Source organism: Thamnophis sirtalis, unplaced genomic scaffold (assembly GCF_051295495.1).
Source record: "Thamnophis sirtalis isolate CommonGarterSnake01/CBP01778 unplaced genomic scaffold, rThaSir2_p1.2 scaffold_3, whole genome shotgun sequence".
Classification (NCBI taxonomy): domain Eukaryota; kingdom Metazoa; phylum Chordata; class Lepidosauria; order Squamata; family Natricidae; genus Thamnophis; species Thamnophis sirtalis.
In genome coordinates, this window is record NW_028261383.1 from 64,476,875 (window position 1) to 64,503,601 (window position 26,727).

Sequence of the window (26,727 nt, forward strand, 5' to 3'; positions counted from 1 at the left end):
AATGGATAAGAATAGAAGAACCTTCGCATAAATATAAACCTTTCCAATTATATTTACTTTTTTTTTTTTTTAAAGAACAGCCTAGTTTTGGAACATACTTTGGGTAGTTCGCGGAAAAGCTCTCCAATCTTCAAAATGGTTGCCAGGATGATGAGAGAAGAGATGACTGTAGCCATCTGTAAAGTAGAAAACAGGGAACAACTGCAGTGGTGGGTTTCAAAAACTGTTCGAACCTACTCTGGTTGTGGCCTCCTTTGTGGGAGTGGCTTGCTGCCCATGTGACCGGATGGGAGTGGCTTGCCGCCCATGTGACCGGATATGAAGATGCCAACGACACTTGTCAGAACCACCTTAAATTACCTCACACACAGCACTGGCACGCATAAGAATATGATGTAAACTTGTTTTTTAAAAGCCATCTTTGGTTTGCGTTAAAACAACTTCAACACACGCAATGTTCTGATTGCACCACAAACGCAGTAGTCATCCTTACCTTTCACAGAGGCACTGAGTTATATAAATATGAGCATGATAGTGTAGAATAATCATATCCAAGGACCAGTGGTGGGTTTCAAAAATTTTTGGAACCTCTTCTGTAGGTGTGACCTGCTTTCTGGGTCCACTGATGGAACCTCTTCTAACCGGTTCGGTAGATTTGACGAACCTTTTCTACTGAATAGGTGCGAACTGGTAGGAACCCACCTCTGAACCACTGACTACAAAGCAGGCTTCACATAGCAAGAAAATAACCCCAAATTTTACTTTCCTCCAGCTTCAGCTTATCAGGTTTTAAAAACAGCAGATGGTAGCACTTGGCTGACTTTAGGTCCCAAAACTAAGCAGTGGTAGGCCTGGCTATTACATGGATGGGAGACCCCAGAAAGTTTTAGAACTGTGAAAAGAGGAAAAAGAACCTGGGTAACGACTGATTGGTCAGTATGATACTGAGCAAAACATTGGAACAGATTATTAGACAGTTTGTGAGGATTCAGAAGACAATGTCTTGCTTGGCAGTGCAGGTTTATCACGAACAAGTCAGGCCCATCCAATGTGATTTCCCTTTTTTACAGAGAGACCGGTTTAGGATATTGCCGTGTTTTGATGTCAGCAAAGTATTTGAAACCCATGCGATTCAAGCAAAGCACACTGGACTATACTACTATTAGAGGAATATAGAAGTGACTCAAAAATCGTAGTTAATAAGCATATGTGAATGATTTTTTTAAAAATCAAACTAGATACATGAAAGTGTCAAGTAGTGTACTGCAGGCTTCATTTTAGGCCTGGTACTGACCCATATATTTAAAAATGAGTTGTATGAAGAGATTTAAAAAGATTGTGAAATTTGCAGAAGATGCAAAATTAGAGAGACAACAAAATTAGATAACAAACCCTTTAGGAGATTATGTGGGTGATCCTTGACAAGCTGGGCAGAAAGATGATTATCGGCATAGCCGATAACAAAGTGTTACATTCTGGTAGAAAATGTCTTGGGAATAAATATAGGATAGGGGGACCACACTTGACAGTGCTACATGAGAGATGATTTGAATTTATCACAATCTGAATGTAAACAAATAGTGTGGTGTAGGTGCAAACACACACACACGCACACATCAATATTAGGCTGCATCAGTGAATGTGAAAATGTGGAGAAATCCACCCTCTCTACTCTGTTTTGGGTAGACTGTAAACTAGAATATTTTGAATGGAATATTGGCATCTCCAATGAGAATGTTGCATCCAGTTCTAGGTACTGCATTTTAGGAGGTATTTGGACAACTGAAGTGAGTCTAAAAGAGAGCAACCATGATGATCAGGGTCTCGGAAGAAACAACTTGTGAGGAATGGTTGGAGGCAATGAGGTGTTTAGTCTGGAGAAGAGAAGGCTGCAAGAGGAGTTCAAGTATCAGAAGAGCTGTCATGTAGCATACAGGGCAGAATTGTTCAGAGATGTTTCTTAAGACGGGAAAAGAAAGAATAGGTTTAAAATGCGATTTAGTTGGACATCATTTAGTGAGAGCCAACAGTGGAAGAGACTGACTTGAGAGGCAGTAGACTCTCTTTTGATGGGGATTTTAAAAAGGATGAGATGGCCAATTTAGGAGGATGCTGAAATAATTGATTCCTGCACTGGGCAGGAAGTTGGACAAGATGATCTCCAAAAGTACTTTCTAAATCTCACAAGTGATGATACTATAACTGGAAAGTAAAAAGAAAAAAGGAAGTAAATGGCAAACTCTTTCCATATCATTATTAGAAAACTGCATATATTTATCCACAGTCAATGGATGTCTGTCTCAGTTCTAGACGTATTTACTTTTACTGTTTACTTAGTCTTGAGCTCTATTTCCTATCACTTCAACTATCTGAGCAGTCTGGAGATAGAGGGAGTCATAGTGCAAAAAGATCTAGAAACATTAGGTGTAGAAAACTGCCCACTTTTGTGGTCATGGTGGACACTGTTGTTTTTTTAAAACAGGAAGCCAAACAGCGCTCAATAAGTTATTTGTCTCATGCATTCAAAGAGAATAGTGATGAAACAAAGTTTTGAACTCCATGTTAATTCCAGTAGCATACTCAAGGTTGCTTAATATTTGTGGACAGATACATGGCCCAGTCAAGCACTAAACACTAACAAATAGCCTAAATGTATTTTTAAAATTATATTTCATAATATAAATAAAATTATCTTCTAGGGATAAACAAGCCCACCCTCAGTTCACAGCAAGAGTAATTGATGTAATTTCCTAAAGCTAACTGTACCACAGCATTCATCAGTGAAGAAAGTGTGATCTCATCTATCCCAGCATGCCTTTAAAATTAGTTCTCACTGAGTTCTCTGCAAGCCTATTCTGCTATCCAACCATTTGATTGATTCCAACTTCTGCACAATTCCTTCCTCCTATCAGAAAAAGGCTACAGGCTTATCTGGGCTTTACCTGGCTGTGTCCTCCTGTGCTTTCTTGTACTAGGGAACGGGACATGGAGCAGCTGATGCTGTAGCAATGGAAAAAGCTACCAGTGATGTTACTGAGCCCCAGGGCTATCAGTTCCTGCAAGAGATTTGAGAAGAGCTCAATGTATGTTTCTTTATTTGGAGAGGGGGAAAAAAGTTTGGAGGAGGCTGCATGCCCATCCTTTGACTTAGAAGTAGAGTACAGGTAGTTCTCGACTTAGGACGATTATGAAGCTTGCCCATTAAAGTCGTAAGTCGTAACAGTTATAACACAGGTCACCCACGTGACTAATCTGATTTTACAACCTTTTTTGTGGCGGTTGTTAATTGAACGGCAGTCACAAAACAGTTCACTGCACGTGTTAAGCAAGCACCGCAATTGTTAAGTGAATCGATGGTTTGTTACGGAGCAGTTTGGCTGAAAACCTGAAGTAAATGCCAGGTTTTGGCAAAACCATCATAAAATGTGGTCATGCGAATGCAGGATGCGGCAAATAACCATAATTGCAGGCCAGTTGCTAAGCGCCTGACCTTCAGTCATGGTACTGTGGAGTAGGTGGGGTGGGAGCAGCCAATGGGATTTCAGAGCTGGGCGACTAGTATTCTTGGGAGGGTTCTTCATAACTTTGAATCATTGCTAAGCAACGGTTATAAGTTGAGGACTACCTGCAACAGGAGTAGAGTAGATAGATAGTGGACAAGGCAATCAAGAGAGAAAATAAAGTCAAGGCAAAGAGGAAAGGGGAGCCAGGAAGCCAAGATAAGGAAAGCATAACAAATGCCTTACTTGGTTGCTGTCCACACTATAACCGTGCTTGAGTGCGAAGATTTTCCCAAGGGAGATGCAAATGACATAGCTAATAATAGCAATGGCAAAAGCATTCCCTATCACCTGCCCAAAATAGCTTCCATTGGGGACTTCAGGAGATCTCAAACTACAATAAAGAAACATAGATGCCACAAGGCAACACTACTGTACAGGTATCACAAGGCAAAAGAAGAGAGGAACAGACGATTTCCCAGGGCTGGGGTGGGAAGAGGAGTATTAACCAAACAGGAAGGGAAACTTCAATTCGTGCAGTCCAAATGAGACCTCTGTCAGTTTTGAAACCAATTAATGTGGCATATTATGGCTCTGAGATCATAAGTGGCCTACTATGGGTTCGCCCGGGTTCGGGAGAACCCATAGCTAATGTTATGTCCGGTTCCAATAACCTCCAAATTGCACCCCTGGCTGGCCCCTCCACCCCTCCCAGGAGTCTCCACGTGGCCTATAATGGATACGAAGTAAGTGTAGGGCCCGCTTGGAGGCTCGGGGAGTGGGGGGGAAATGGGCCTTCCAGAAGTTCAGAAAGGCCAGAAATGGGCAAATTTCCGGCCTCCGGAGGGCCTCTGAAGCCTGGGGAAAGCAGTTTTCACCCTCCCAGAGGCTTGGTGCCATGGTGCAAGAGGCTGACTAGGCCATGCCCACCATGGCCACACCCATCCAGCAACCTGTTGCTGAAATCTTTGAAGCCCATTCCTGTCTGAAATCAATGGATTTGTGGAAGCAGACAAGAACACTTACCCTTTGGGAATATCGCCCACAACACTAATCCCAAATTTGTTGCTCAGGCTGGCACCATAGCAGATTCCCGTGGAGACAATAATCTGAAAAAAGAAGGCAGTAGGAAAAATATTCTTTGGTAATTTAATGCTGCTCAGGAAGGGCCCAAACGAAGGAATTTAATAGGTTGCAATGTCTCTAATGTGATGGCCTCATTCTTATCTATTGGGCCAGAATTTCCCAAATGCCAGCTAGCATGAATATCTCTAAAGGCCATTAGATTGGGGAAGGTTGAGCTAAGCTTTCCTCAGATGCATAATAAGAGTGGAGGAGACTCATTGCAGCACTCTAACCCTTTTCTTTTTGGTCTCAGAAATGGAGCGTCAATGACTGCTGACAAGAGAGGCATTGCAGTGATCTCTCAGTTTGCAAAATCTCCCAGTTTTGCTTAGTTTTTCATTTCGTTTCATTTCGTTTTAATCTTAGATTCTTTTCGAAAGAGTGTATAAATTGGTCAATTGTTGTTATGAAAAAATCAAACACAATCCTATTGTATTACAAGAATAACAACAGCAAAACATCATTGGCATTGAGACTTTTGCTCAGAACAGCTTATAGCCTGCCATGATATCTGTAACCCCATCAAACATATACATCTGCCTATCCCGCGTCTTTGGGAAAGACTCAATAGGTGGACAAAAATACCAAATCCAGTCTGAACAACCGGCTGATGGTGTGATGAATCATAGCAACAATAAAGCAGCAGTGTGTATAATTGAAAACATATCCTTCGGCAACTTGAAATCTCACAGAGATATTTTTAAAAGAGAAAATTACCTACCGGTAAACTAAATGATATTATGAGCTGTGGTGGTGCAGTGGTTAGAGTGCAGTACTGCAGGCTATTTCTGCTGACTGCTGGCTGCCTGCAATTTGGCAGATCGAATCTCACCAGGCTCAAGGTTGACTCAGCCTTCCATCCTTCCAAGGTGGGTAAAATGAGGACCCAAATTGTTGGGGTCAATATGCTGACTCTGTAAACCACTTAGAGAGGGCTGTAAAAGCACTATGAAGTGGTATATAAGTTTAAGCGTTATTGCTATTATCAAAGTAATTAACCATCGGTCTCTTATTTTTAGTAACAGGCAGTTCAACAAGATGACAGGTCATCAAAATCCTTGACCTTTTGGCTAAAATCAAGTATAGTGGAATGCTCAGGAATTGACACCTAAATTTTAAGAACCAGCTCTCTAAACTCTGTTTCCAACTCTTTCAATTTCTCCTGCCTTTCTTTAAAAAATAAAATCATCATTTCAATGAAAAGAGTGTATTTCTTCCTAGGAAACAGAATACAATTCTTATTCCTCTCTACCACAATGTAATAGAAGGGATGAAGCTAATTCTAATTCCTTCCAATAATTGCTTGGAAACAAATTCCTTCCAATGATTGCTCTTTTAAAAAAGCCAATTAAAAACTCATCTCACCCAAACATTATTCCCAAAGGATATTTGGGAGGTATTACGCTAGTTAGTTTTTTCTTGTAATTTTAACAGATTTAACAGATTATGTCAAGACTTCTGCACTGCTAGTTGTATTTTGTTCCATTGTCATTTTAGGGGGGGGGGGAAACAAGCAAGCCAATGATCTTAGAACATCGAGAAACAAATTACCGTGAGAAGTTCAATGGGGATAGGTGCTGGAAGCTTCTTATCAAATTTCTGATTGAGTAGCTTGATGAGCAAAAGGACAACCATGGAGATCAAGGCAGTGACCATAGTACCAGTGTGAGTGCCAGGTAATTTTGAGCAAATCTCCACAAATGTCTGTGGGAAAAAGCAAGATAGAGAAGTCATAATTTGGAGACACAAGAATACTCATGAAACACAACTTCTGTGTATCTACTTGTACTTACATAGATCATTGACAATGGTCCAGATTTCTCTTCCAGGCTGATTCCAAAGACATACTTTAGCTGGGAAACCAGCACATGGATTGCAGCAGCTGTGGTATAGCCTCGCACCAAGGGCTCTGAAAGATAGGTGGCCACAAATCCAAACTGCAGCAGGCCAAGGGCAACCTAAAAACAGATCATTGGTAAAGTTACATCTGCCGAAACCGAAACTCCCTTGGGATTTTCTAGCGCATTTTTTTTAACACATCATTAGTTCAGAAAGCTAATGGCACTGGAAAAGTGAAGAGATTCCTACAAATGAGAATGTGATCAGGAAAATGTTAGGATGTGCAGAAATGAATAGGTTAACACTTGCAATTAAAGAGAAGGAGCAAACCGAATATTATAGCTTGCGGGAACTATTTTATTGATGGTTAGAGAACAAATATGTAAGTTAGAAATGAAAGTAGATTAGTGAAATATAGAAAATATATTAATAGAATTAAATAATTCAAGAAGAGGATTGTTATAGTATCAGATATGTTATGTATATCAGTATTAAGTCATGAGCAGATGAACAATGAGTATGGTTGTAAATTCTAAATGTTATTGCACAAGATATTTGTACCAGATGACACACTGTTTAATGGAAGATGGATTGTTTGTATTAAAATAAAATAATATTTTTTTAAAAAAGAAAGCTAATGACCCAGAAAGTACATCAAATGCTTAACCTTTGCTAAGCAGGTAAGCAAAGTTTCGTTAATTTGGAAGCAAGTGCGTTCCCTGGGATCAAGCTATTTATTAATTCAGACTGCTTACTTAGCAGAAAGCACCTACCCACTACTCAGTCACCCACAATGGGCAATCAGCAGCTCTTAGAACACGCACTTATTAACTATTCAGGAGATGGTATGTTTCATTCCTCACAATTCTCTGCATTTTCATCATATATCTTGCCTGTTCATTCTTCTCTTTTCTTCCTGTTGACTCCCTCATCTCCTGTTAATTTGCTCTGTAAATAACTGCCTTCCAACCTACCTGCGTCACTGTCCAAATTAACTGCCGCTACTGCCACCCTGCCTAATGAAATGCCGACATTTCCAGCATTAGTACCAAAACAAATTCAATATTTCTTACTTTCAGATTTTAGGTATTGATTCAGCTTACACCACCAGGTTTTTACTGCATGTTTATCTCCCTCTTACCTGGAATAGACCCATTAAGCAGGTGACTGCAGTTACCAGCTCTACTCGGGCTGCATCCCTCCTGATCTCATTGACAAATGTTTTATTGGTGCCATCGATCACTTCCAGGTATTTTCCATTTGGTTCTAGTGACTCTGTCATACTTCCTAACATCACTGAAATGACAGCAAATGGACCTGCAGGAAGAAATCCAAGGTTTCATTTCTTCTTCTGGTTCAAAAGATTTTGGAAAGAATGTCTATTTTCTTAGACGTGTTAATAAACATAACATGATACAACAAGCATAAATCAATTGGGGATACAAATAAATACGTGCAGCAAAATTTGTTAATAGAGATATTATTATTACATAATACTGATATTATTCAGTATTATGTTTAGGTGTTGCCAAATTTAAGGGAGGAGGGGATGACAAGGTACTTTGAAGCTCCTGCTGTCTCAACTTCCATCTGTGCTATCATTTGTCTCAATCTCCCCTCCTTACTTCTTCTTCCCGCTGTTGTGGCCCTCCTCACTTCCCCCCTATTGCTCTTCTCCTTGCAAAACTTTTTCTGCTTAACGTGGAAAAAGTACTGTGTCAGCCAATTGGAAAATGCAGCACATTTTAAAAATGAAGTCTAAAAAGAATATCCGTGCAGCTACGGCTTCCAATTGTCCAAATAACTGCTTTCTTTAATACTCTTTCTGTAAGTCTTTTGAGGGCTTCCCAAACTAGTCCTATGGTTCATTGCTAGTAGTGCCATTGGTGTTCTACCTCTACAGTGGTGGGTTTCAAATTTTTTTTGAACCTACTCTGTGGGTGTGGCCTCCTTTGTGGGAGTGGCTTGCCAGCCATGTGACCTGGTGGGAGTGGCTTGCTGGCCATGTGTTCTCTCTCTCTCTCTCTCTCTCTCTCTCTCTCTCTCTCTCTCTCCTTCCTTTTGTCTCTCTTTCCCTTTTCCCTTTTTTCTTTCATTTCTCTCTCACTTTTTCTTTCTTTTTTCTTTCTTCCTTTCTTTCTCTCTCTCTCTCTCTCTCTCTCTCTCTCTGTGTGTGTGTGTGTGTGTGTGTGTGTGTGTGTCAGTGGTGGGTTTCAAAAAATTTTGGAACCTCTTCTGTAGGTGTGGCCTGCTTTCTGGTGGAACCTCTTCTAACCCGTTCGGTAGATTTGACGAACTGGTTCTACCGAACTGGTGCGAACTGGTAGGAACCCACCTCTGTACCTCTAGTAAATGTGATCCCATCAAGCATCTAAAACAGCATTCTCTACTTACCAACGGAGATGTGTCTGGATGTCCCAAATAAGAAATACAGCAGAACTGGATAGAATGATGAATACAAACCATGGACAGGAGGCAACCCTGCTAGGAGTGCATATGCCAAACCTTGGAAAAATAGAAGTGGAAGTTATCTCACATGTCATTAAAAACTTCATTTTTATTTCATGTATTCTAATTGTATTTACCCATCAAGCATTTGGATAGGAAATGTTTATGGCCTCTTATAATTTCCCATCAACTTGCTAATGTGTCCCAATTACTTTGGACAAGAGTAGGCAATACTGCCTCTCCAGATGTTTGAACCATAATTCTCACAAGCCCAAGATCAATACACCTTACATCTGCAGTCCTTCCTCATTAAAAACCATTTTTCTCAAGTGGTTTTTCCATTAAGCAAATCAGTCCCATTGTTTCAAAAATAAGGTAAAAGCCAAGAGAAATTTTCAGTAGGTTTTCCTATAGCAGAAGTGGACAGTCTCCTAAGATAGTGAGCTACAATTTGATCCTATAGCCGCTTGGGAAGCTACAGGTACCCTTAACGGAAGAATAAGGTAGGTTTATCAGGTTCCTAGATTTGGCATGATTATTAGAAGGAATGAGAACAGAAAGCCTCTGGAAAACAAATTGCCTTCATTCCATCCTTAAACAACCTTTTCCAAAGAGCCCAAATCTCAAGGTGGAAATTTAGAAATAATTCATTGAAATCACTGTGGAGAGAAAGCATGATGTGGGAAAGGTTTGTGTCCAGAGGCTTCTTACAATTTCTATAAAAACCAAACCAAGTTCAGCCTGCTGAGGTCAATCCTATTGCTACTGAATTTCGACAGTGGAATCTTGCAGGGCCAGGGTACAGCTCTCCAACTTCTTTTCTGTGCCTATTTCTACCTATCATTCATTGATTACTATAACTTTAGCATCAGAAATTCTCTAACTGAATCTGTCATTTCATAGAATTCCAACTGGCAAGATCATGGAAGAGGGCCAATGGTTGGTCAGAGGCCGTGACGTGTGGTGAGGTTTATGGCTGGTGAGGCAAGCGGGCAAAAGCCGCCCTGCCGCCCTGGTGCTATGTCCAACATAGAGGCATCCCGCTTCTATGTCAGACATATCGCTGGGGCAGCAGGGCGGCTTTTGCCTGCGTTCAAGAAAGCTTTCTTGAAAGCTGGCAAAAGCCACCCTGCCGCCCCGGCTCTAGAGGCAAAAGCCATCCTGCCGCTATGTCCGACATACAGGCATCCTGATCTTGAAAGCGGGGAAAAGCCGCCCTGCTGCCCCGGCGCTAGAGGCAAAAGCCGTCCTGCCATACATAGAGGCATCCTGTTCTTGAAAGCGAGGAAAAGCCACCCTGCCGCCACGATGCTAGAGGCAAAAGCTTTCTTGAAAGCGGGCAAAAGCCGCCCTGCCACCCTGGCAATATGTCCGACATAGAGGTGGGACACCATGTCCGACAGAGAGGCATCCCGCCTCTATGTTGGACATAGCGCTGGGGTGGCGGGGCGGCTTTTGCCCGCTTTCAAGAAAGCTTTCTTGAAAGCAGGCAAAAGCTGCCCTGCCACCCTGGTGCTAGAGGCAAAAGCCGCCCTGCTGCTATGTCTGACATAGAGGCATCCCGCTTCTATGTCGGACATAGCACTGGGGCATCCAAAAACCCTGCCGCTATGTCCCAAAGCCCTGCCGCTATGTCCAAAAGCCCTGCCGCTATGTCCAATATAAAAAAGTGCCAGCACGCGTGCCAGCAGAGGCGAGTAAAACACACACACACACACACACACACACACACAACTTACAATAATACAATTACTTACAAATTACATTAATTTTGAATTCCTCCCCCTCCCTCTGACCCACATACCTTTTCCAGCTGTTTCACAGAGGATTTCAACTCTGCTCTTGTTTGCCATGATGAAAATGTAAAAGGAAAAAGGGAAGAGCTGCTGAGGTCAGCCTGGGCTAGCTGCTGCCAGAGTCCCCAATGGATAACTCTGCTTAACTGTTTTAAAAAAGTGTCTAAACAAAACGCCCTCTATAGGAGGAGGCAAGAGAACCAAGTGCCTCATCTACATAAGGATTTTTTCAGCTTTTAACCCTTGCTTAACTCTACTCGACTGATCATAAAGATAGACTAAATGAGGCACTTGGTACTCCCGCCTCCTCCTATAGAGGGCACTTTTTAGAGGCTTTTTTAAACAGTTAAGCACTAAGCAGAGTCATCCACTGTGACTCTGGCAGCAACTACCTCAGCCTTTATCCTTTTACATCTTTTTTCTTTTCGTGGTGACAGTGGTGAGGCCCTGCCTCCCCTGCCTCCCCTGACTGTACGTCACTGGTCAGAGGGTATTTTTGTTTTTCAAGATCCCAGGACTCACAAGAAGATCTCAGATAACGTACCCTGTGGGAGATGCATAATTCCCACACTGAATCCTGACATGATGTCCCCTAGTAACCATTCTTTGACTGGGTAGCGTGGCAACCACCTAAGGATGGGCAGGAATCGAAACAGCAAGCCCTTTGCAGTTGATCCTGAGCATCTGAAAAAGAGGTGGACAAAGGCCTTTGCAAGAGGAAAGCAGTGTCTTCAATTTACATGGAGTTTGAGGGATGTTGAGGAATGAATGAAGCAGGAATCTGTTCCATTCCATGACGTAAATTTGTGCATCGCTCCCACAACCTATCATAGATGTGCACTCAAGGAGAAAAAACACAATGGCTATGCCACATTATCCTGCAGTAAAAAAGATCAAATTCCAAAATTGCAACATTGGAATTCTAGATATTTTGAAGGCTGAAAACAGAGGTGGAGCTGCCCCACCTACCCCTAACTAATTGTATGCAACAAATGGCCGCAACCTTTCCACCTCTTTCTTTTATTACTATCTAAAAGTGCAACAGGCAGCTGTTAGACAAGGTTTGGCTCCAGCCCTTGGCAAAAATAGTTAGCTACAATCCAAAGAATCATATTTAAAAAAGGGAGAGAGGAGCTTAACAGTGCTAGTTTTCAGATGCTGGCCCATATGGATACTCCAGGGGTGGGTTCCTTCCATTTCTAACCTCTTCTATAGAAGAGGTTCCACAAATCTACAGTGCCGTTTAGAACTGGTTCCAGGTTCCTTCCCCCACCCGTCTGCACATCATCAAGATGAAGAGTGAGAGGAGGAATTCTGGGAGTTGAAGTTCACAAGTCTTAAAGCTGTCAAGTTTGAACACCCCTGGGTTTTTTTTCCTAAAGGGTTAAGGGTGCAAGGGTCTTGTAACTTGACAGCTTTAAGACTTGCGTGCCTCAAATGCCAGAGTTTCTGAGCCAACATTTTGGTTGCTAAGCAAGAGCGTGGTTAAGTGAGTTTCACCACATTTTACAAGTTGGCCATGCCCACCCAGTCACATGACTGCCAAGCCACTCCCACTTGGTCACATGGCCAGCAAACCACTCCCACCCAGTCACATGGCTGGCAAGCCACTCCCACAAAGCAGGCCACACCTACAGAAGAGGTTCTAAAAAAATTGAAACCCGCCACTGGGATACTCCCACCTGTGGCAGTTTTATCTCTTCATATAAAATCCAACATACTTTTCCAGACCTTTTAGGCAACAAAGTTAGCCAGAGATATACAACAATTATGAGGAGAGATGAAATATTACCAATATAATGAAAAGAAGAAAGTCAAGACAGACAGAGAGAGCGAGAGAGCGAGAGCGAGAGCGAGCGAGAGAGAGAGAGAGAGAGAGAGAGAGAGTGCGAGCGAGGAGGGGTGGGTTGTGGCTGGCTTTACTGCCAGTTTGCTCGTGTGTGCACTTTGCACATGTGGTGGATGCACACTGCTCACACATGTGCAGTTCAATTAAAATTGTGCTGCGCATGTGCAGAACCCCAAAACAAGATGCTGATGGTGGCAACCGGGGAACCAGTTCGGGGGCGTGGCAGGCCTGGGTTAGGCCGCCATACCACTACCAGTTCAGCCAAACTGGGCTGAACCGGTAGGAACCCACCTCTGATATAGTATAGAGAGCAGATACCACCTACCCTTCATTTACTGATTAATATGAGTTGAATATGGGGACAAGGGAACTGTGTTATATAATTTAGAAGAATTTCAGATCTGTCTATAACGGAAGAAAGAAGATTGAAGTCACTTCTTTTAAGCATTTTTTCTTTTTAGCTTGTTGTTTAGCTTGTCAACACCTTCCTTCCTTCCTTTTATTTTCTTCTATATCGTTACAGATTTTTTTTAACTTTGTAAAACAAATTGTATATATATGTGTGTGCCAGCACACACACATATATGAAATTTATACACACACACACACACACGGATATATAATACTTGAGGAAATCTGACAAGTTTGAATGTTTGCAGACAGAAGAACCCTTGCAAGAGGGCACTGAAGAGAAAGCTAAGACCTTTTTCTATTGGTCAAAAATCCCATCTCACATACTCTTATATACAAGCTTTCTAAATATTTGGATGTGCCAAGCGATTCTTTTTCTGAGGCATGTTCTCTATGGAGCACAGTCTGGAACATTGCAGTATGAACAGTGATACGTTGTAGGCAGTATGCTCTGGAACGGGCATACCGGAGCCTGCCCGGAGCACTGGGTACTGTTCCGGTACGGTGCTCTGGAGTGTCCACCTGCCTGCCCGAGCCCCCTACCTGTCCTTTAAAGCCTTTGGTGCTTCTGCGCATGGGCATGGCACGTACAGCACTTGCACGAGGCTCTGCTGAGCAGCTGGAGTGTCATGGAGGTTTGTGGAAGCGTCACTGGCAGCTACAACGCATGCGTGCACTGCGTGCGTCCATGTGGGCAACGCCGTGCCCGTTCCAATTGTACCAGTTGGAACAGGATCCGGAACCCACCAATGGGTATGAAATGCTATATTAGTGTTCCCTGTTCCAGTCAGTCCACAATACCTTCTTTCGTGATGCATACACTTCTCTCCAGTTCAGTTTTCTCTACCCCCATGGTCAAACCACCTATTCTAGAAATAGTTTCTGTTTGCACAAACTTCAAGGTTTCCCCAAATTAGGGAGGTCTTGAGAATTGGTGGGATAGTTTGGATCACCTAAGCAATAACTCAAACATCTAAACCTAAAAGAGAGACTAAAGAGTTTCATCGATGGGAAACCATTTATGTGCTATGCAGTGTTTCTCAACCTTGGCAACTTGAAGATGTCCGGACTTCAACTCCCAGAATTCCCCAGCCAGCGAATGCTGGCTGGGGAATTCTGGGAGTTGAAGTCCGGACATCTTCAAGTTGCCAAGATTGAGAAACACTGTGCTATAGCATTGGCATATTGTTTTTTTTTGTTCCCTCAGAGTTGAGGGCAGTGTGTTCCTTTGACTTTGACCTACGATCATATAGGTAGTCCTTGATTTATGACCACAACTGAGCCCAACATTTCTGTGGCTAAGTGAAACATTTGTGAACGGAGTTTGCCCCATTTTACGACCTTTCTTGCCAGAGTTGTTAAGTGATTCACTGCAGTTGTTAAGTTAATAACACAGTTGTTAAGTGAATCTGACTTCCCCAGTGACTTTGGTTGCAAGAGGCGATCACCTGATCCCAGGATACTGTGACCATCATCATAAATATGACTCAGTTGCCAAGTGTCCAAATTTTGATCACATAATGGTATAACGGCCGTAAGTATGAAAAATGATCATGTCACTTTTTTCAGTGTCGTTGTAACTTTGAACAGTCACTAAACGGACTGTTGTAAGTCAAGGACCACCTGTATTCTGTCATCATTTCCCTCCAAGCATCTGCCATTCAGAAGCAACATGTTCCCCAAGGCCCTTCCTCAGTCATCTTTTCATAATCTAAAACATGCTTTCCTGATTTTTCACGCTACGAGTATGGATTAGCAATACTTTACCTTATTTTCCTGATCTGAGTAGAAAGTGAAAACTGTAAAATCTGTTTTCTCAGGCCGATCTTTTCTAGCTCAGACTCACTCAGGACTTCACCTGCAGTTTCTGCCGTGGGGTGACCTGTCTCTCCATTTGCCTCCATGCCCACCTCAGCAAGCCCACCTGTTTTGGGGTTCAGCCTTGGGACTAGGAAGAGAAGAAGAAGCGCCATCAATACTAATGTTCCAGAGGTGGATCTACCAAGATTTGGTTGGCTCCAAATGTTCTGGCTTCTCAGAAAACCATAAAAACCTGGAGGTTGAAGTGAGTGGAGCCGGTGAGGTTGACATTAATTTAGCAATGACTGGTGTTACCTATTGTAGCTACCGCGTGTATGTGTGTTTGTGTTTACACAGCCATGTGTTTTAACAAACCCCCGGGTTTAATGAAGCCACGTGTTTTTAACACAGAATAAAAATGTGATTTTTTAAAAAAAGGTCATTTTCTATTCTGATTTCTTAAATTTTACCTTTAAACAACTAGAGTTTGCGTTGCAATATAATTTAAGCAAAGGAATAAAATGCATAATAAACATGATCTGCTGGTTTGGGGGAAAAAAATTGAAACCGGTATCCTTGAATTTTTTAAATAAAGGGCTCATTAAAAAAAAAAAAGAACCTGACGTTTTAAAATCCTGAGATATGGTTTAAAGCAACTGGTAGATATCCAAGTAGTTATATAGATGAAATGGCTTCAGAGAAGAAAGGTTTTTAAAAAGGAAAGAAGAGGGAGGGCTGAGCCATGCTTGCTGCTTGGCCCATTGCCAGTAGAAACCACTTATCGCTCCCTAAGTCCAAGAAAGGATGATGTCATCATTCTCCCATCTCCAGCTCAGGACAAATGCCCCTGTCTTGTGCTTTCCAGCTCTGATTCAAAACTAGCCTTGGCTGACCCCAGCTGTCTCAAACCCTTCAGAAGAAAAACAGGCTTTGTTCTATTCTAGCGACAGCCTCACCTCCAACTGGCTGTAGTGCTTGGCACACGCACGCCTGTTTCCTGAACAGTCACTGCAACCTTTCCCTCACCCAATGGACACTCTGCCCAGCTGGGGTGATGTATCTTCTCCTTGTTTTCCCACCCCCCCTGTCCGTCCATGTCCTTTATTTTATTGTTTTACAGAAATCTGATCTGTAAATTGCAATTTAGGGACCCTGCAATTTTTCTTCCTATAAAGCTTAACTACCAACTCTTGTGTGCCACAGAGCTCACTTGGACTATGAAAGATCATAAAAAGGAAAGTACAATATGTTATTTTTATTTGTTTGTTTATAGGTGGTATCTGTTTATGTGACCTTCCCACCAAAGGTGGTTCCTATTTTTCTACTTGCATTTTAATTTACGTGCTTTCGAGCTGCTAGGTTGGCAGAAGCTGGAAGAAGTGATGGGAGCTCACTCCATTATGCGGCGCTGGTGATTCGAACCACTAAACTGCCGACCTTTTTGATAGACAAACTCATCGTCTTAGCCATGAGCCACCGCTTCCCTTGGATCCTAAGTAGGGTCTCAGTTAATATTTTGATCTCATTAATTATTACCTTCCAAACTGACCTGCATTAGATATGCATCCCTGCAAATATGTGGAGTTTGACCAGTTCCAGCAACCAGAAAGGGACACTCAATATGATTAAACACCATAGAACTCAGGGGAGAAAAACCATTTTGAATATTAAAAAGGGCAAAACATATCTTTCAAATGCAAGCATTAGGCAAACCCCTCCCCAAAAGTACGTCTTGCTAAGTTGACAGACAACTGGGACAAGTAACGGGAGTATTACTCGGCGCTAGGGATTCGAACCGTCGAACTGTCAATCTTTCTGATTGACAAGCTCAGCATCTTAGCCACCAAGCCACTGTGTAGTCATAGTTAGCCATAGTAATTCCAATTAGCTACTATGGTGTGGGGTAGAGAAGCCACCATCTCCTGGATGGTATCAGGAGATGAGCATTTCAAAGTTACACCCTGGTAAGTTTAAACTTCCCAGCTCAGTCCTCTCTATGCTGGGGCCAGAACGTGATGAAGGACATTTGGGACATGAGTAGGTCAATGGCTCAAACATGTTTTCAGACTCTTTGTAGCCTAACCTCTGTTAGCTTCAAGAGCAATATGATAGTAGCATCAGTAAAAATGTCAAAAGGAAGAGAAGATGGTTTGATGAAGGGATTTCCCTCTCCTTTGGTTTTTCCCATGATAATTATCAGTCAAGAGTAGAAAAATCTGCTATCAATCTTTGTTCTTTTTTTCCCAGAGGAGGGGAAAAAAAAAGATTTTATGCTTTCTCACTAAAAATAGTTGAGGATGGCTTTTAATTCTCTTAAATATGAGTGCAAATCAACAAACTCCTTTCTTCAAAACCTATGTAACTGCATTCACAAAAATGCAGACATTTCCATGCTGTCAGAAGCAACAATCACACTCCCACTACTCTTTATCAGGTTGCTCTGGGGGCTTCACCAAGGTTATCCTTATTACAAAAAGTGGGAAAGGCGTTAGCTACCAAGGGAGAAATGTATACTCAACATGCACTCTCTCCCTATAATTCACTGAGATTGCTAAACAGCAATTAAGGAAGATCCTATCTTACTCCCCACACCTCGTTCAGGAACTAATTAAATAATATAGTAGTTGCAAAAGGAAAAACCGATATTTAGGAAAAGTAGCCTATGACAAGTGGAACAACCATTCTTGGCAAGCCAGGAACAGTGATTAAAACTGACAAGGGAAGCCTAGAAATAAAATGGGAAAGGGAGCAGGAATGATGGAGCATCTGGGATTATGGCATGCTACAAATATTGCAATATTTTATGAATCCCATTCATACAACATTCAACATAAGTATGCAACACAGTAAGCTTTAGAGTCAATCCCAACTCTTCGGACAGGTGGCCAAAAAGTTCTGGTTTATAGCATTAACTTTTAACATTTCTGTAACTAAACTCAAAGGAAAATAATTTTCAACCTTCAAAGAGTTACTAAATTCTTACCTCAATCTCAGCTCTTTACCACTATCTCAACTACCCCAACAGAACTATCAATTTTCTGCTTATTTATCTGTTCATTACAGCTCTGCCTTTTCTCAGGAAACGTAGAGATTGCCCTCTCTTACCTGAGAGATGTCACACACGACTGCTGAATTGATGACACATGTTGAAGACAGACAACTTTATAACCTTGGGCTCTGCTTGGCTCAGAATTAATCCCTGACAGTGATCTTTGAAACACCACTCCCTCCTTGCCTTAATGCCACTACACTGGCCCTGCTGCTTCTCCGCTTGGTTGAGGTTCCAGGTTTGTTCTTCTTGGATCGGAGCCCTGGCCTAGCTGATGATGTGGCCCAGGGCTCTGGGACTTTATCAGAGTCAAGACAAATGGATGAGGGAGGGTGACGAAATTTGAGAGGCTGCCAGTTCTTTCCCCCTGTTCTTTTAAAGAAGATGCAGGCATTGTGCCTTTGGCTAGATGGGGCCATCCAGATACCTTTTCCCTGATCAGGGATAGACTGGGCTTCTCATCGCTAGCACTGATATTACTTAATTTGGACAATGAAACAACGGCAAGAAAACAACCAAGCTCAGAGAACACCAAGGACCCTTCATTCTCAACCTTTGCTTGGGTAAGACCAGTAAGACCAGCTTTAGGGTGAGGGAGGAAAAGTGACAGATCACCTGACAAAATAAAGCCTTTTCCGGAGCCAAGGCAAAATTCAAACCTTGCTTAGAAAGAATTAAAAAGAAGTATTTTGAGGGTAGAAGCAATGGGTGGAAACTAATCAAGGAGAAAAGCAACTTAGAACCGAGGAGAAATTTCCTGACAGTTAGAACAATTAATCAGTGGAACAGCTTGCCTTCAGAAGTTGTGAATGCTCCAACACTGGAAGTTTTAAAGAAGATGTTAGATAACCATTTGTCTGAAGTGGTGTAAGGTTTCCTGCCTAAGGAGGGGGTTGGACTAGAAGAGCTCCAAGGTCATTTCCAACACTGTTATTCTATTCTATTCTATTCTATTCTATTCTATTCTATTCTATTCTATTCTATTCTATTCTATTCTATTCTATTCTATTCTATTCTATTCTATTCTATTCTATTCAGTCATAGATATTCAGGATCACAGCCATTTTGATTCAGAAGCCTGCTAGGGACAGGGTCTGACCAGAATTCTCTTCCAGAAACCTGAAAGATGTCAATTAGGGGAAATAGTTGTCTGGAGATTAATGGAATGGAGCAGGGAAAGATCAGTAAAAGAACACCCTCCTCGAAGCAGAATGGAAATGGACTTGGGTGAGAGAAGGAGGATTTAGAGCAGTTCTCATTAATCAGGGTGCCGAGAGGCAGAAGAGATGGTGGCAGTAGGGGGCAAACCACCCTTGAGGAAGAGTGATTGGCTTCAAATATTTATCGGACAATCCAGTCTTGATCAGTCTTTGGCATATTTCTGGGAGGGTTCCTTACTTCAGCTAAGAATCAGCATTCTCAAATATTCCCATGTACTGTCAATCAGGGCAATACAATACATTTGCTAGTCATGACAGTGGAGTACTATCTCAGCAAGAGTTACTTATTAAATTTATATGCCACCTATCTCGCTATCCAAAGTGACTCTACACTGATATGTGGAAGGCTAAATTACATTTATAACTATCCACAAGGAAAGGCAGGCAGCACAATAAGATTTACCCACCTTGACTTTTTAGCAGATGAAGAAGGAAAATGGGATTGTTTTATGATTTCCTTTTTTCCTATTCCACCCCAGGTTTTTTTAGGGCATTAAAGCATCCCAACAAAAAAATGGAGCAGATATAAACTATTATATTCAGTTATCCTGAATTGCCTATTGACTTCCCATTGCTATTCTTTATCTGCTTATTTTGTAGATTAAAGGCTGCCTCTGCCACTTAAGCAAGATGGAAATATCTCTCAACTAAGCTATAAAAATGAATGTTGCAAACTCAGAGTGAAACTCAACATTTAATATTATCTCTTTCCTTACTCTTTCAACCTCTCAATATTCTTCACTGTTATGTAATACTCATTTATCCATATATCTATACATCACCTTCAGACATCTTCTCTAGTTCCATTTATTTATATAAATGTAAATTGCAAACTCTGTTCAAGTTTTGACCATCTATTATTTACTTTCACAACTGTTGCTGCTATATAGCAGCATTTCCTTTGATGGCTGTTTTGCTACTCAATTGTTTTCCATATAATTAATACTTTTAATAATTGATGTTCTGAGTAAAATTGCTAGCAATACATTGAAAAAGCTCAGTTTGATTGCAATATTTAGATCAGGGGTGTCAAACTCAATTTCATTGAGGGCCGCATCAGAGTTATGTTTGACCTTGTGGGGAGGGGAGGGGGCATGGCCAGGGGGGAGTGGCCAGCTCTACATCATTCTTGTTGGGGGCACCTGTGGTGGCCTGAGTGCTCTGCCAGTGAAAACAGGCGCCCAAGCTCCATTTTTGGCTGTGATGGCCTCCTGCAATGGAGCTCCGTTTTCACTGGCAGAGGCACCGCGGGTCAGTGCATTGCTGTTTCCAGGGTAGCCCCACGGGCCAGATCTAACCACCCCGTGGGCCATATCCAGCCACTGGGCTTCGAGTTTGAAACCCCTGATCTAGATAGTTACTACCTGTGATATCTAAATGATTTCTCCTAGGTCCTACTTCTCTTAGGTTTTAAAAAAAGCTTGGCCTCTTGACGTGCTTCTGTAAGCACTTTGAGATATTTGGCTGGCTTTTGTTGGAAATGGGACAGAGATAAGTAAAAGTTCTTGTAATCTGTTCAATGTGGAATAAATAGTTTAGAATAATTTACAGAGTAATGGAGGGTGGATTGCTGGCCTGTAATAAATATTTTTCCTTTTTTGCTATCAAAGGGAAGCAAAAACCCAGGCTGGTAATTGAACCCTAAATACCGCCCCCCCAGTTTTACAGCTGTTATTACTTGAGTTATCTTTTTAAAGGGGTTACAGAGTTTATACACATAACAAATATTACATTTATAAAATATTAGCAATCAGATGCTTTTATTCACATTTAAAGTGGCATTTCTAATTGTGTTTGTTAAAGTGAAAATTGTACTGGAACAAATGAACATGGTTGCCTCTGAATAACTATGAGGGATCCTAGAGGTCATCTAGCCCCTCTGACCAATGGAGGATCTGTGATGTGGAATGCCTTAATAGTATTCCTGATGCACAGCTTCATTCAATATTTCAAGCAAATAAGAGTACTCCGTATTCTTCATATGGATTCATAAATACTACAATAATTTGCTACATCTCTGGATGTAAATTGTTTGTTTGCATGGCCTGGTTTTTGGCATGCCATGGCCTGGTGCCAGTCCAGGGACCAGGGTTTTGGGGGACAACTGATGTATCTGTTCTTTGTAATTGCAGCACAATCTGAGGAAGCGGAGTGCTTGATTTTAAGGAGTTGCCAACAAAGGGTTCCAAAATGCCCTTTCCCCTTTGAATCTCAAGTGCTCACAGCTTTAATAATTAAGATCAAACATAGACTGAATCATGGAGAAATGGAAAATGTAAAGTGTAAATGTAAGGTGACCAGATGTCCTGCTTTTGGCGGGATAGTCACGCTTTTTCACAATTTTTCCCACGTCCCGTTTTTTTTTAAGTCCCAATTTTTTTTAAAGTTATGAAAAAGCCTCAAGCCGCCGAGGCTCTCCTAGCAACTGGGAGTGTATATTCTTCTTCGAGATGAGCACATTCCCGCCCGCGCGTCCCTGGGAGCTGTTGCCAATGGCTGAGGGAGGAGAAGTCTTACTCCATGTGGAGACCGCGGACTTCCGTCATGGAATTTTTCTTTTTCTGTTGCTTTGAGCATCCCCTCCCTCCCCCCTCTCTTTCTCTCTCTCTCAGAGCTAGCAGCTGCTTCCGAGGCTGTCCAAACTCCGCCCCTCCCCCTCCCCCACCCTGGACTGCTGCTTCTCCTCGGCTGCTCGGGGCTTCTAAATTGGCATTGCATGTTGTTGTTTGAGGAGAGAATTACTGTGCCATAGAAACACAGCATGTGTCTCACGTGGCTGATAACCTGGTCTCTACAGAAGAGGTAATTTAAAAAACTTCAGAGCGAATCCAGAAAGAGGGGAGAAAGAGGCTGAAGGAGTGTGTGGGGGGGGGATTTCCTAAACCCCATTGAATCCAGAGGAGGGGAGAGAAAGAGGAAGTGTGTGAGGAGGGGGGATTTCCTAAACCCCATTGAATCCAAAGGAGGGGAGAGAGAGAGAGAGAAAGAAAGAGGGAGTGTGTGAGGAGGGGGATTTTCTAAACCCCATTGAATCCAGAGGAGGGGAGAGAGAGAGAGAAAGAGGGAGTGTGTGCACAGGAGGGGGGATTTTCTAAAAGTCCCATTGAATCCAGAGGAGGAGTGTGTGTGTGTGTGTGTGTGTGTGTGTGTTGAGAGAGAGAGAGAGACTATCACTGAGTGTTGTAGCTTATGATTCTTGATGAATGTATTCTATTTTATTTTATTTTATGTACACCGAAGACAAATTCCTTGTGTGTCCAATCACACTTGGCTAATAAACTACTCTACTCTACTCTACTCTACTCTACTCTACTCTACTCTACTCTACTCTACTCTACTCTACTCTACTCTACTCTACTAATTTCTATTTCAATTCTAATAAGGAGTTTAGCCTCTCTCTCTTGAAAATGTAAGCTAGCATAATGCAAGCTAGCTTTAGCATTCAAACAGTTCATTTAGTGACCAAAGTTACAATGGCATTGAAAAAAGTGACTGATGACCATTTTCACACTTAGTGACCATTTTTCACACTTAGCGACCATTGAAGCATCCTCATGGTCATGTGATCAAAATTTTGATGTTTGGCAACAGATTCATATTTATGATGCTTTCAGTGTCCTGGGGTCATGTAATCGCCTTGTGTGACCTTTTGACAAAATATAATTTTTTTAATCAAGCCCCCCCCCCCCGGTCAATGGTGTCCCTCTTTACCAATCTGAAAATCTGGTCACCTTATGTAAATGTAAAGAATCATAGACAATCCTTCTTGAACTCTGTGTAATAAATAAAAAAATATAGTCTCTGGTTTAACTATATATGCATATATAAAAATTGGGAAAAAAAGAATGCTGCTATAGCAAGGCTCGAGGGACACACAATGGGACTTTTACATTTAGCACATGTTCTGTTTAACAAAAAAGAAGCATATTGCTTGGCCCAGATTTCTACCCTCTCCCATGTAGGACATACATACAATGGCTATAAAAATGAGATACCCACCTTTTTAAGGGATTGGTGAATAATGATTGTTTTTCTCCAGTCTGCAAGGAGCAACTCTGTTCAAAGGCTACTACCCACCTTTACTCAGATTGAATGGAAGACTGAAAGCCCTTTCCCTCCCCAAACTACAGACTATGGAATACATTGGAGAATAATTAAAATATTTCCCCTTTCTCCTTTTTTTTGTGGTCATGGCAATTAAACCAATTGAAAGGATTCTGTGAGGAGTGGTGGAAGGAATTGATGTCATCCACCTCTGACAATCGCAAAGTGTAAAAATTTATAGTCCCCAGTATAAACATTAAGTCTACTTTGTTTAACAATTAAGCTTCAGAATTCTATGATTACAATGCAACAGTAAATGGAGTAGCATTACTGCTGCAAATGAACAAGTGCACACAACCAAGGAAGGCTGAAACTTATAGTCAAATCATTACATTTATAGTTATAGTTCTACTGTAAGTTGGGTTCTCTCAGGGCTGGCATTCTAGACAACCATTCCGATAGACATGTTGGTACAGCTTCTGTGCAAGTCTGGACTTCCTCGGGTGGCTAAATTGAAAAGCTAAATACTCTTGTGAAGTATTTGGAAATAAAATACTTTAGGGCAGTGGTTCTCAACCTCGGCAACTTTAAGATGTAAAGACTATAATTCCCAGAATTCTCCAGTCAGCATGATGGCTGGAGAATTCTGGGAGTCAAAGTCAATACTTCTTTAAAAGTCACCAAGGTAGATAAACACATTCCCACCCTCAACTCCCCCTCCTCATTTTTTTAAATTAAACATTTATGACTGGTTAGTTCATATTCAGCCATGAAAAAGCCTCTTTGTATGATTATTGGTATCTACTCTCTGATGTGAAAGAGGAAAACGGGAAATGATTTCAGAACCAAACCGCAATTCTTCTCAAGGAAAGGTCACACATTCCATATTATATAATTTGTGTAATGGAAAAGAACAAATGTATTGTTGACTTTCTGGTCAAATTATGTCTCCATGATAGAAACCAGAGGAACTAATTAGAGGTGATAAATTTACCTCACTGGCATGTTATGATAATCTGCATTTGTGGTTCTGGCAACTCTCCAATAGAAGAGTCAGAGCTGAAGAAGATAATAATTCAGGAGTAATCTGAATAGGTACATAGTATTAAGCTTTTATTGCCTATAGTGTAACACCTTCATTCTCCACAACACAAGTATGCTCTTTCATACTGCACAGTAGCTTTCATTACTGTATTCACCTTTGTGACTTGGATGTATTCACCCTAAGTAAACTTCATTATCTTGGCCCATTCAGAGGTGGTTAAGACTGTAGTACTATCTTGAGGAAAAAGAAATAAATTCATGGTCATTGAAAGTAGCAGTGGTGAAAAATAAAATGCAGAACAGCAGTTTTAATTTCTTTCTCTTTTTTTGCACCTCTTTCATTTTAGCTGTAATATGCTAGAAGCGCACTGTGCAACAACATTTTCTTCTGTTACAGTAATACAAGGAGATAACCATCAAAAGTTGACTTTGGCTACAATTCTTATTTCCTCCTTGGTTTTTCTTTTTCAAATAATTCTAAAGCCAAATCAAAACAGGTTCTTGAGAGAAATATAATTTCCTGAAGCCTCCCGAAATGCATTTGGTTTAGAGCAGAATGTATTTATCCTTCTGGAAAGGGTATGGATATAACTATTTAAATATTTAGTTTGTTTCACACAGGAAATTCTTTCAGTCCAAAGAATCAACAAAAATAAATTGTGAAAAAGCACAGAGAAGTTTATCCCCCAAGGCATCTTTTTGAAGTTAATGTTCGAATGATCCCTATTTAAATAGTAAGAATCTCAGCAGACATGGGTTATTTCAACAATATACACCACTGCAATGTGTCAAGAATCTTGGCCTGGGGGGAAAAGGGGGGGCATTATTTAAGGTCTTCTTTAAAAGGGAGGTTTGGAAACCCATAGGAATTTCTTCTTTCTTCATTGGTGAGACAGGGCATGCAAGTATCCTGGAAGAGTCAGATGAACTGAGATTCTTTGTACAGGAACTCCTCAATATACAGCCATCAATTTAGTGACTGTTCTAAGTTACAATGGCACTGAAAAAAACTGACTTACAACCAGTCCTCACACAACATCCCCATGGTCACATGATCAAAATTCAGGCACTTGGCAACTGGCATGTATTTATGACGGTTGCAACATCCTGGGGTCCGGTGATTGCCATTTGCTTCCTTCCCAGTCAGCTTCTGACAAGCAAAGCCAATGGGGGAAACCTGATTCGCTTAACAACTTCATGATTCATGTAACTGCAGTGATTTGCTTAACAGTTATGACGAAAAAGGTCATAAAATCAGGCAAAACTCACTTTACACCTGCTTTGCTTAACAACAGAAATTCTGATCCCAATTGGGACCCCTTGACTATTCCTTCAGCAAGATCCCCATTTAAAACAGCAAACTGGCATGTATTTACTGGCGGCCATTTTGCTTATACATTGAAGGAAAAATCCCAATCTTACAGCTCTTTGCTGATTACAAAAATGCACCAGCAAGGGGGGAAAACTCAATGACTGTAGCTTCAAAGATGAGTTCTACACACACACACACACACACACACACGCACACACACACACACACACACACACGGTTACCAGATGCAGGCATTTGTTTTGGGGGTAAAAAGTTTGCTAGAGAGGAGAAGGGAAATAGACCCAAATAAAGAAATTATTTTAAAAAAAAACTTACTTTCATGTGTGTTTCACAGACAGCATCCAGTGCCAAAACAAATTTCAACTAAGGCCAAGTTCAGAAATATGCCAAATTCCACCCTGCTAATACAATGGACACTCCAAGAAGAGTATCAATACAACTCTGTTAGAATATATAAATACATGAGGTTCCCAAAATGTGTAATTTTTCTAGCATTAGGAAGTATACAAAGCTGTTTCAAGTCCCAGGCTTGTTAGACTGGGGATATATGACAAAGCAAATGAGATTTTAGAGCCCAATTACAAATGCACTTACTTAATTTAGTAGTGAGAATACCCTTGTCCCAGCACAATACTTGCCACTTACTGCTGGCTCATGAGGAGATAAGATATAGACATTCAACAAGACCAACCTAACACACAACCTGAAAAAAGTCTGCAAGAAAAGGTCCCTCCATTTTTCTGCCTTGAGCCTTACCGCGAAAGGCCGCATAACATTGCCTCATGCCACAATCCAAAATGCATCATGGACAGCTAGAAAATAAGATCAGCATCACAGCAATGGGAACAGAAGAACCGTAAAAATAACCATAGAAATTTCTCTTCTCTCTGATTACAAAGATACAAAAATGTATAAAACCCTTCCCGCACCCACGTCTTGCAGCCATCCCACCCTGTCGTGTTTTGCACAGAGTACAGAAAAATGGTTTTGGAAAGGAAGATTTCCGTTGGTCCAGTTTGGAGATGCTATTAACGGTGAGTTTCGCCCATGGTGTGGCATCTCCCCTCCTTCCCATTGGGGTGTCCCTTTGAATGGGGAGAAGGGCCCTGTAGCACCCAGACACTTTTCTTCCACAGTCCAGTGAGTCTGTCGTGCTGATTCTCATCCCACCAAATTCTCCACCGCCGAATGCTGGAGGAGAGGCATAGTTGGTCTTGGCTTCCACAAAGCCCCCCTTCTTTCTTTCTTGTAGGCCCTCTGAGGGATCCT

At 41.5% G+C, this 26,727-nt stretch overlaps 1 protein-coding gene across 1 annotated transcript in view; it reads right to left on the bottom strand.

Moving 5' to 3' along the window:
• CELSR3 (cadherin EGF LAG seven-pass G-type receptor 3) overlaps nt 1-26,727 on the bottom strand; it is a 150,607-nt gene that overhangs the window by 13,817 nt on the left and 110,063 nt on the right. Inside the window, exons 37-47 of the mRNA XM_087708215.1 lie at nt 18,917-18,936; nt 14,736-14,916; nt 11,253-11,392; nt 8,859-8,969; nt 7,606-7,781; nt 6,419-6,583; nt 6,177-6,329; nt 4,527-4,609; nt 3,747-3,894; nt 2,943-3,056; nt 99-176 (exon numbers count right to left, since the gene is read on the bottom strand). Coding sequence (XP_087564341.1) covers nt 99-176; nt 2,943-3,056; nt 3,747-3,894; nt 4,527-4,609; nt 6,177-6,329; nt 6,419-6,583; nt 7,606-7,781; nt 8,859-8,969; nt 11,253-11,392; nt 14,736-14,916; nt 18,917-18,936 — 1,369 coding nt within the window. The remainder of the gene's footprint in view (nt 1-98; nt 177-2,942; nt 3,057-3,746; nt 3,895-4,526; nt 4,610-6,176; nt 6,330-6,418; nt 6,584-7,605; nt 7,782-8,858; nt 8,970-11,252; nt 11,393-14,735; nt 14,917-18,916; nt 18,937-26,727) is intronic.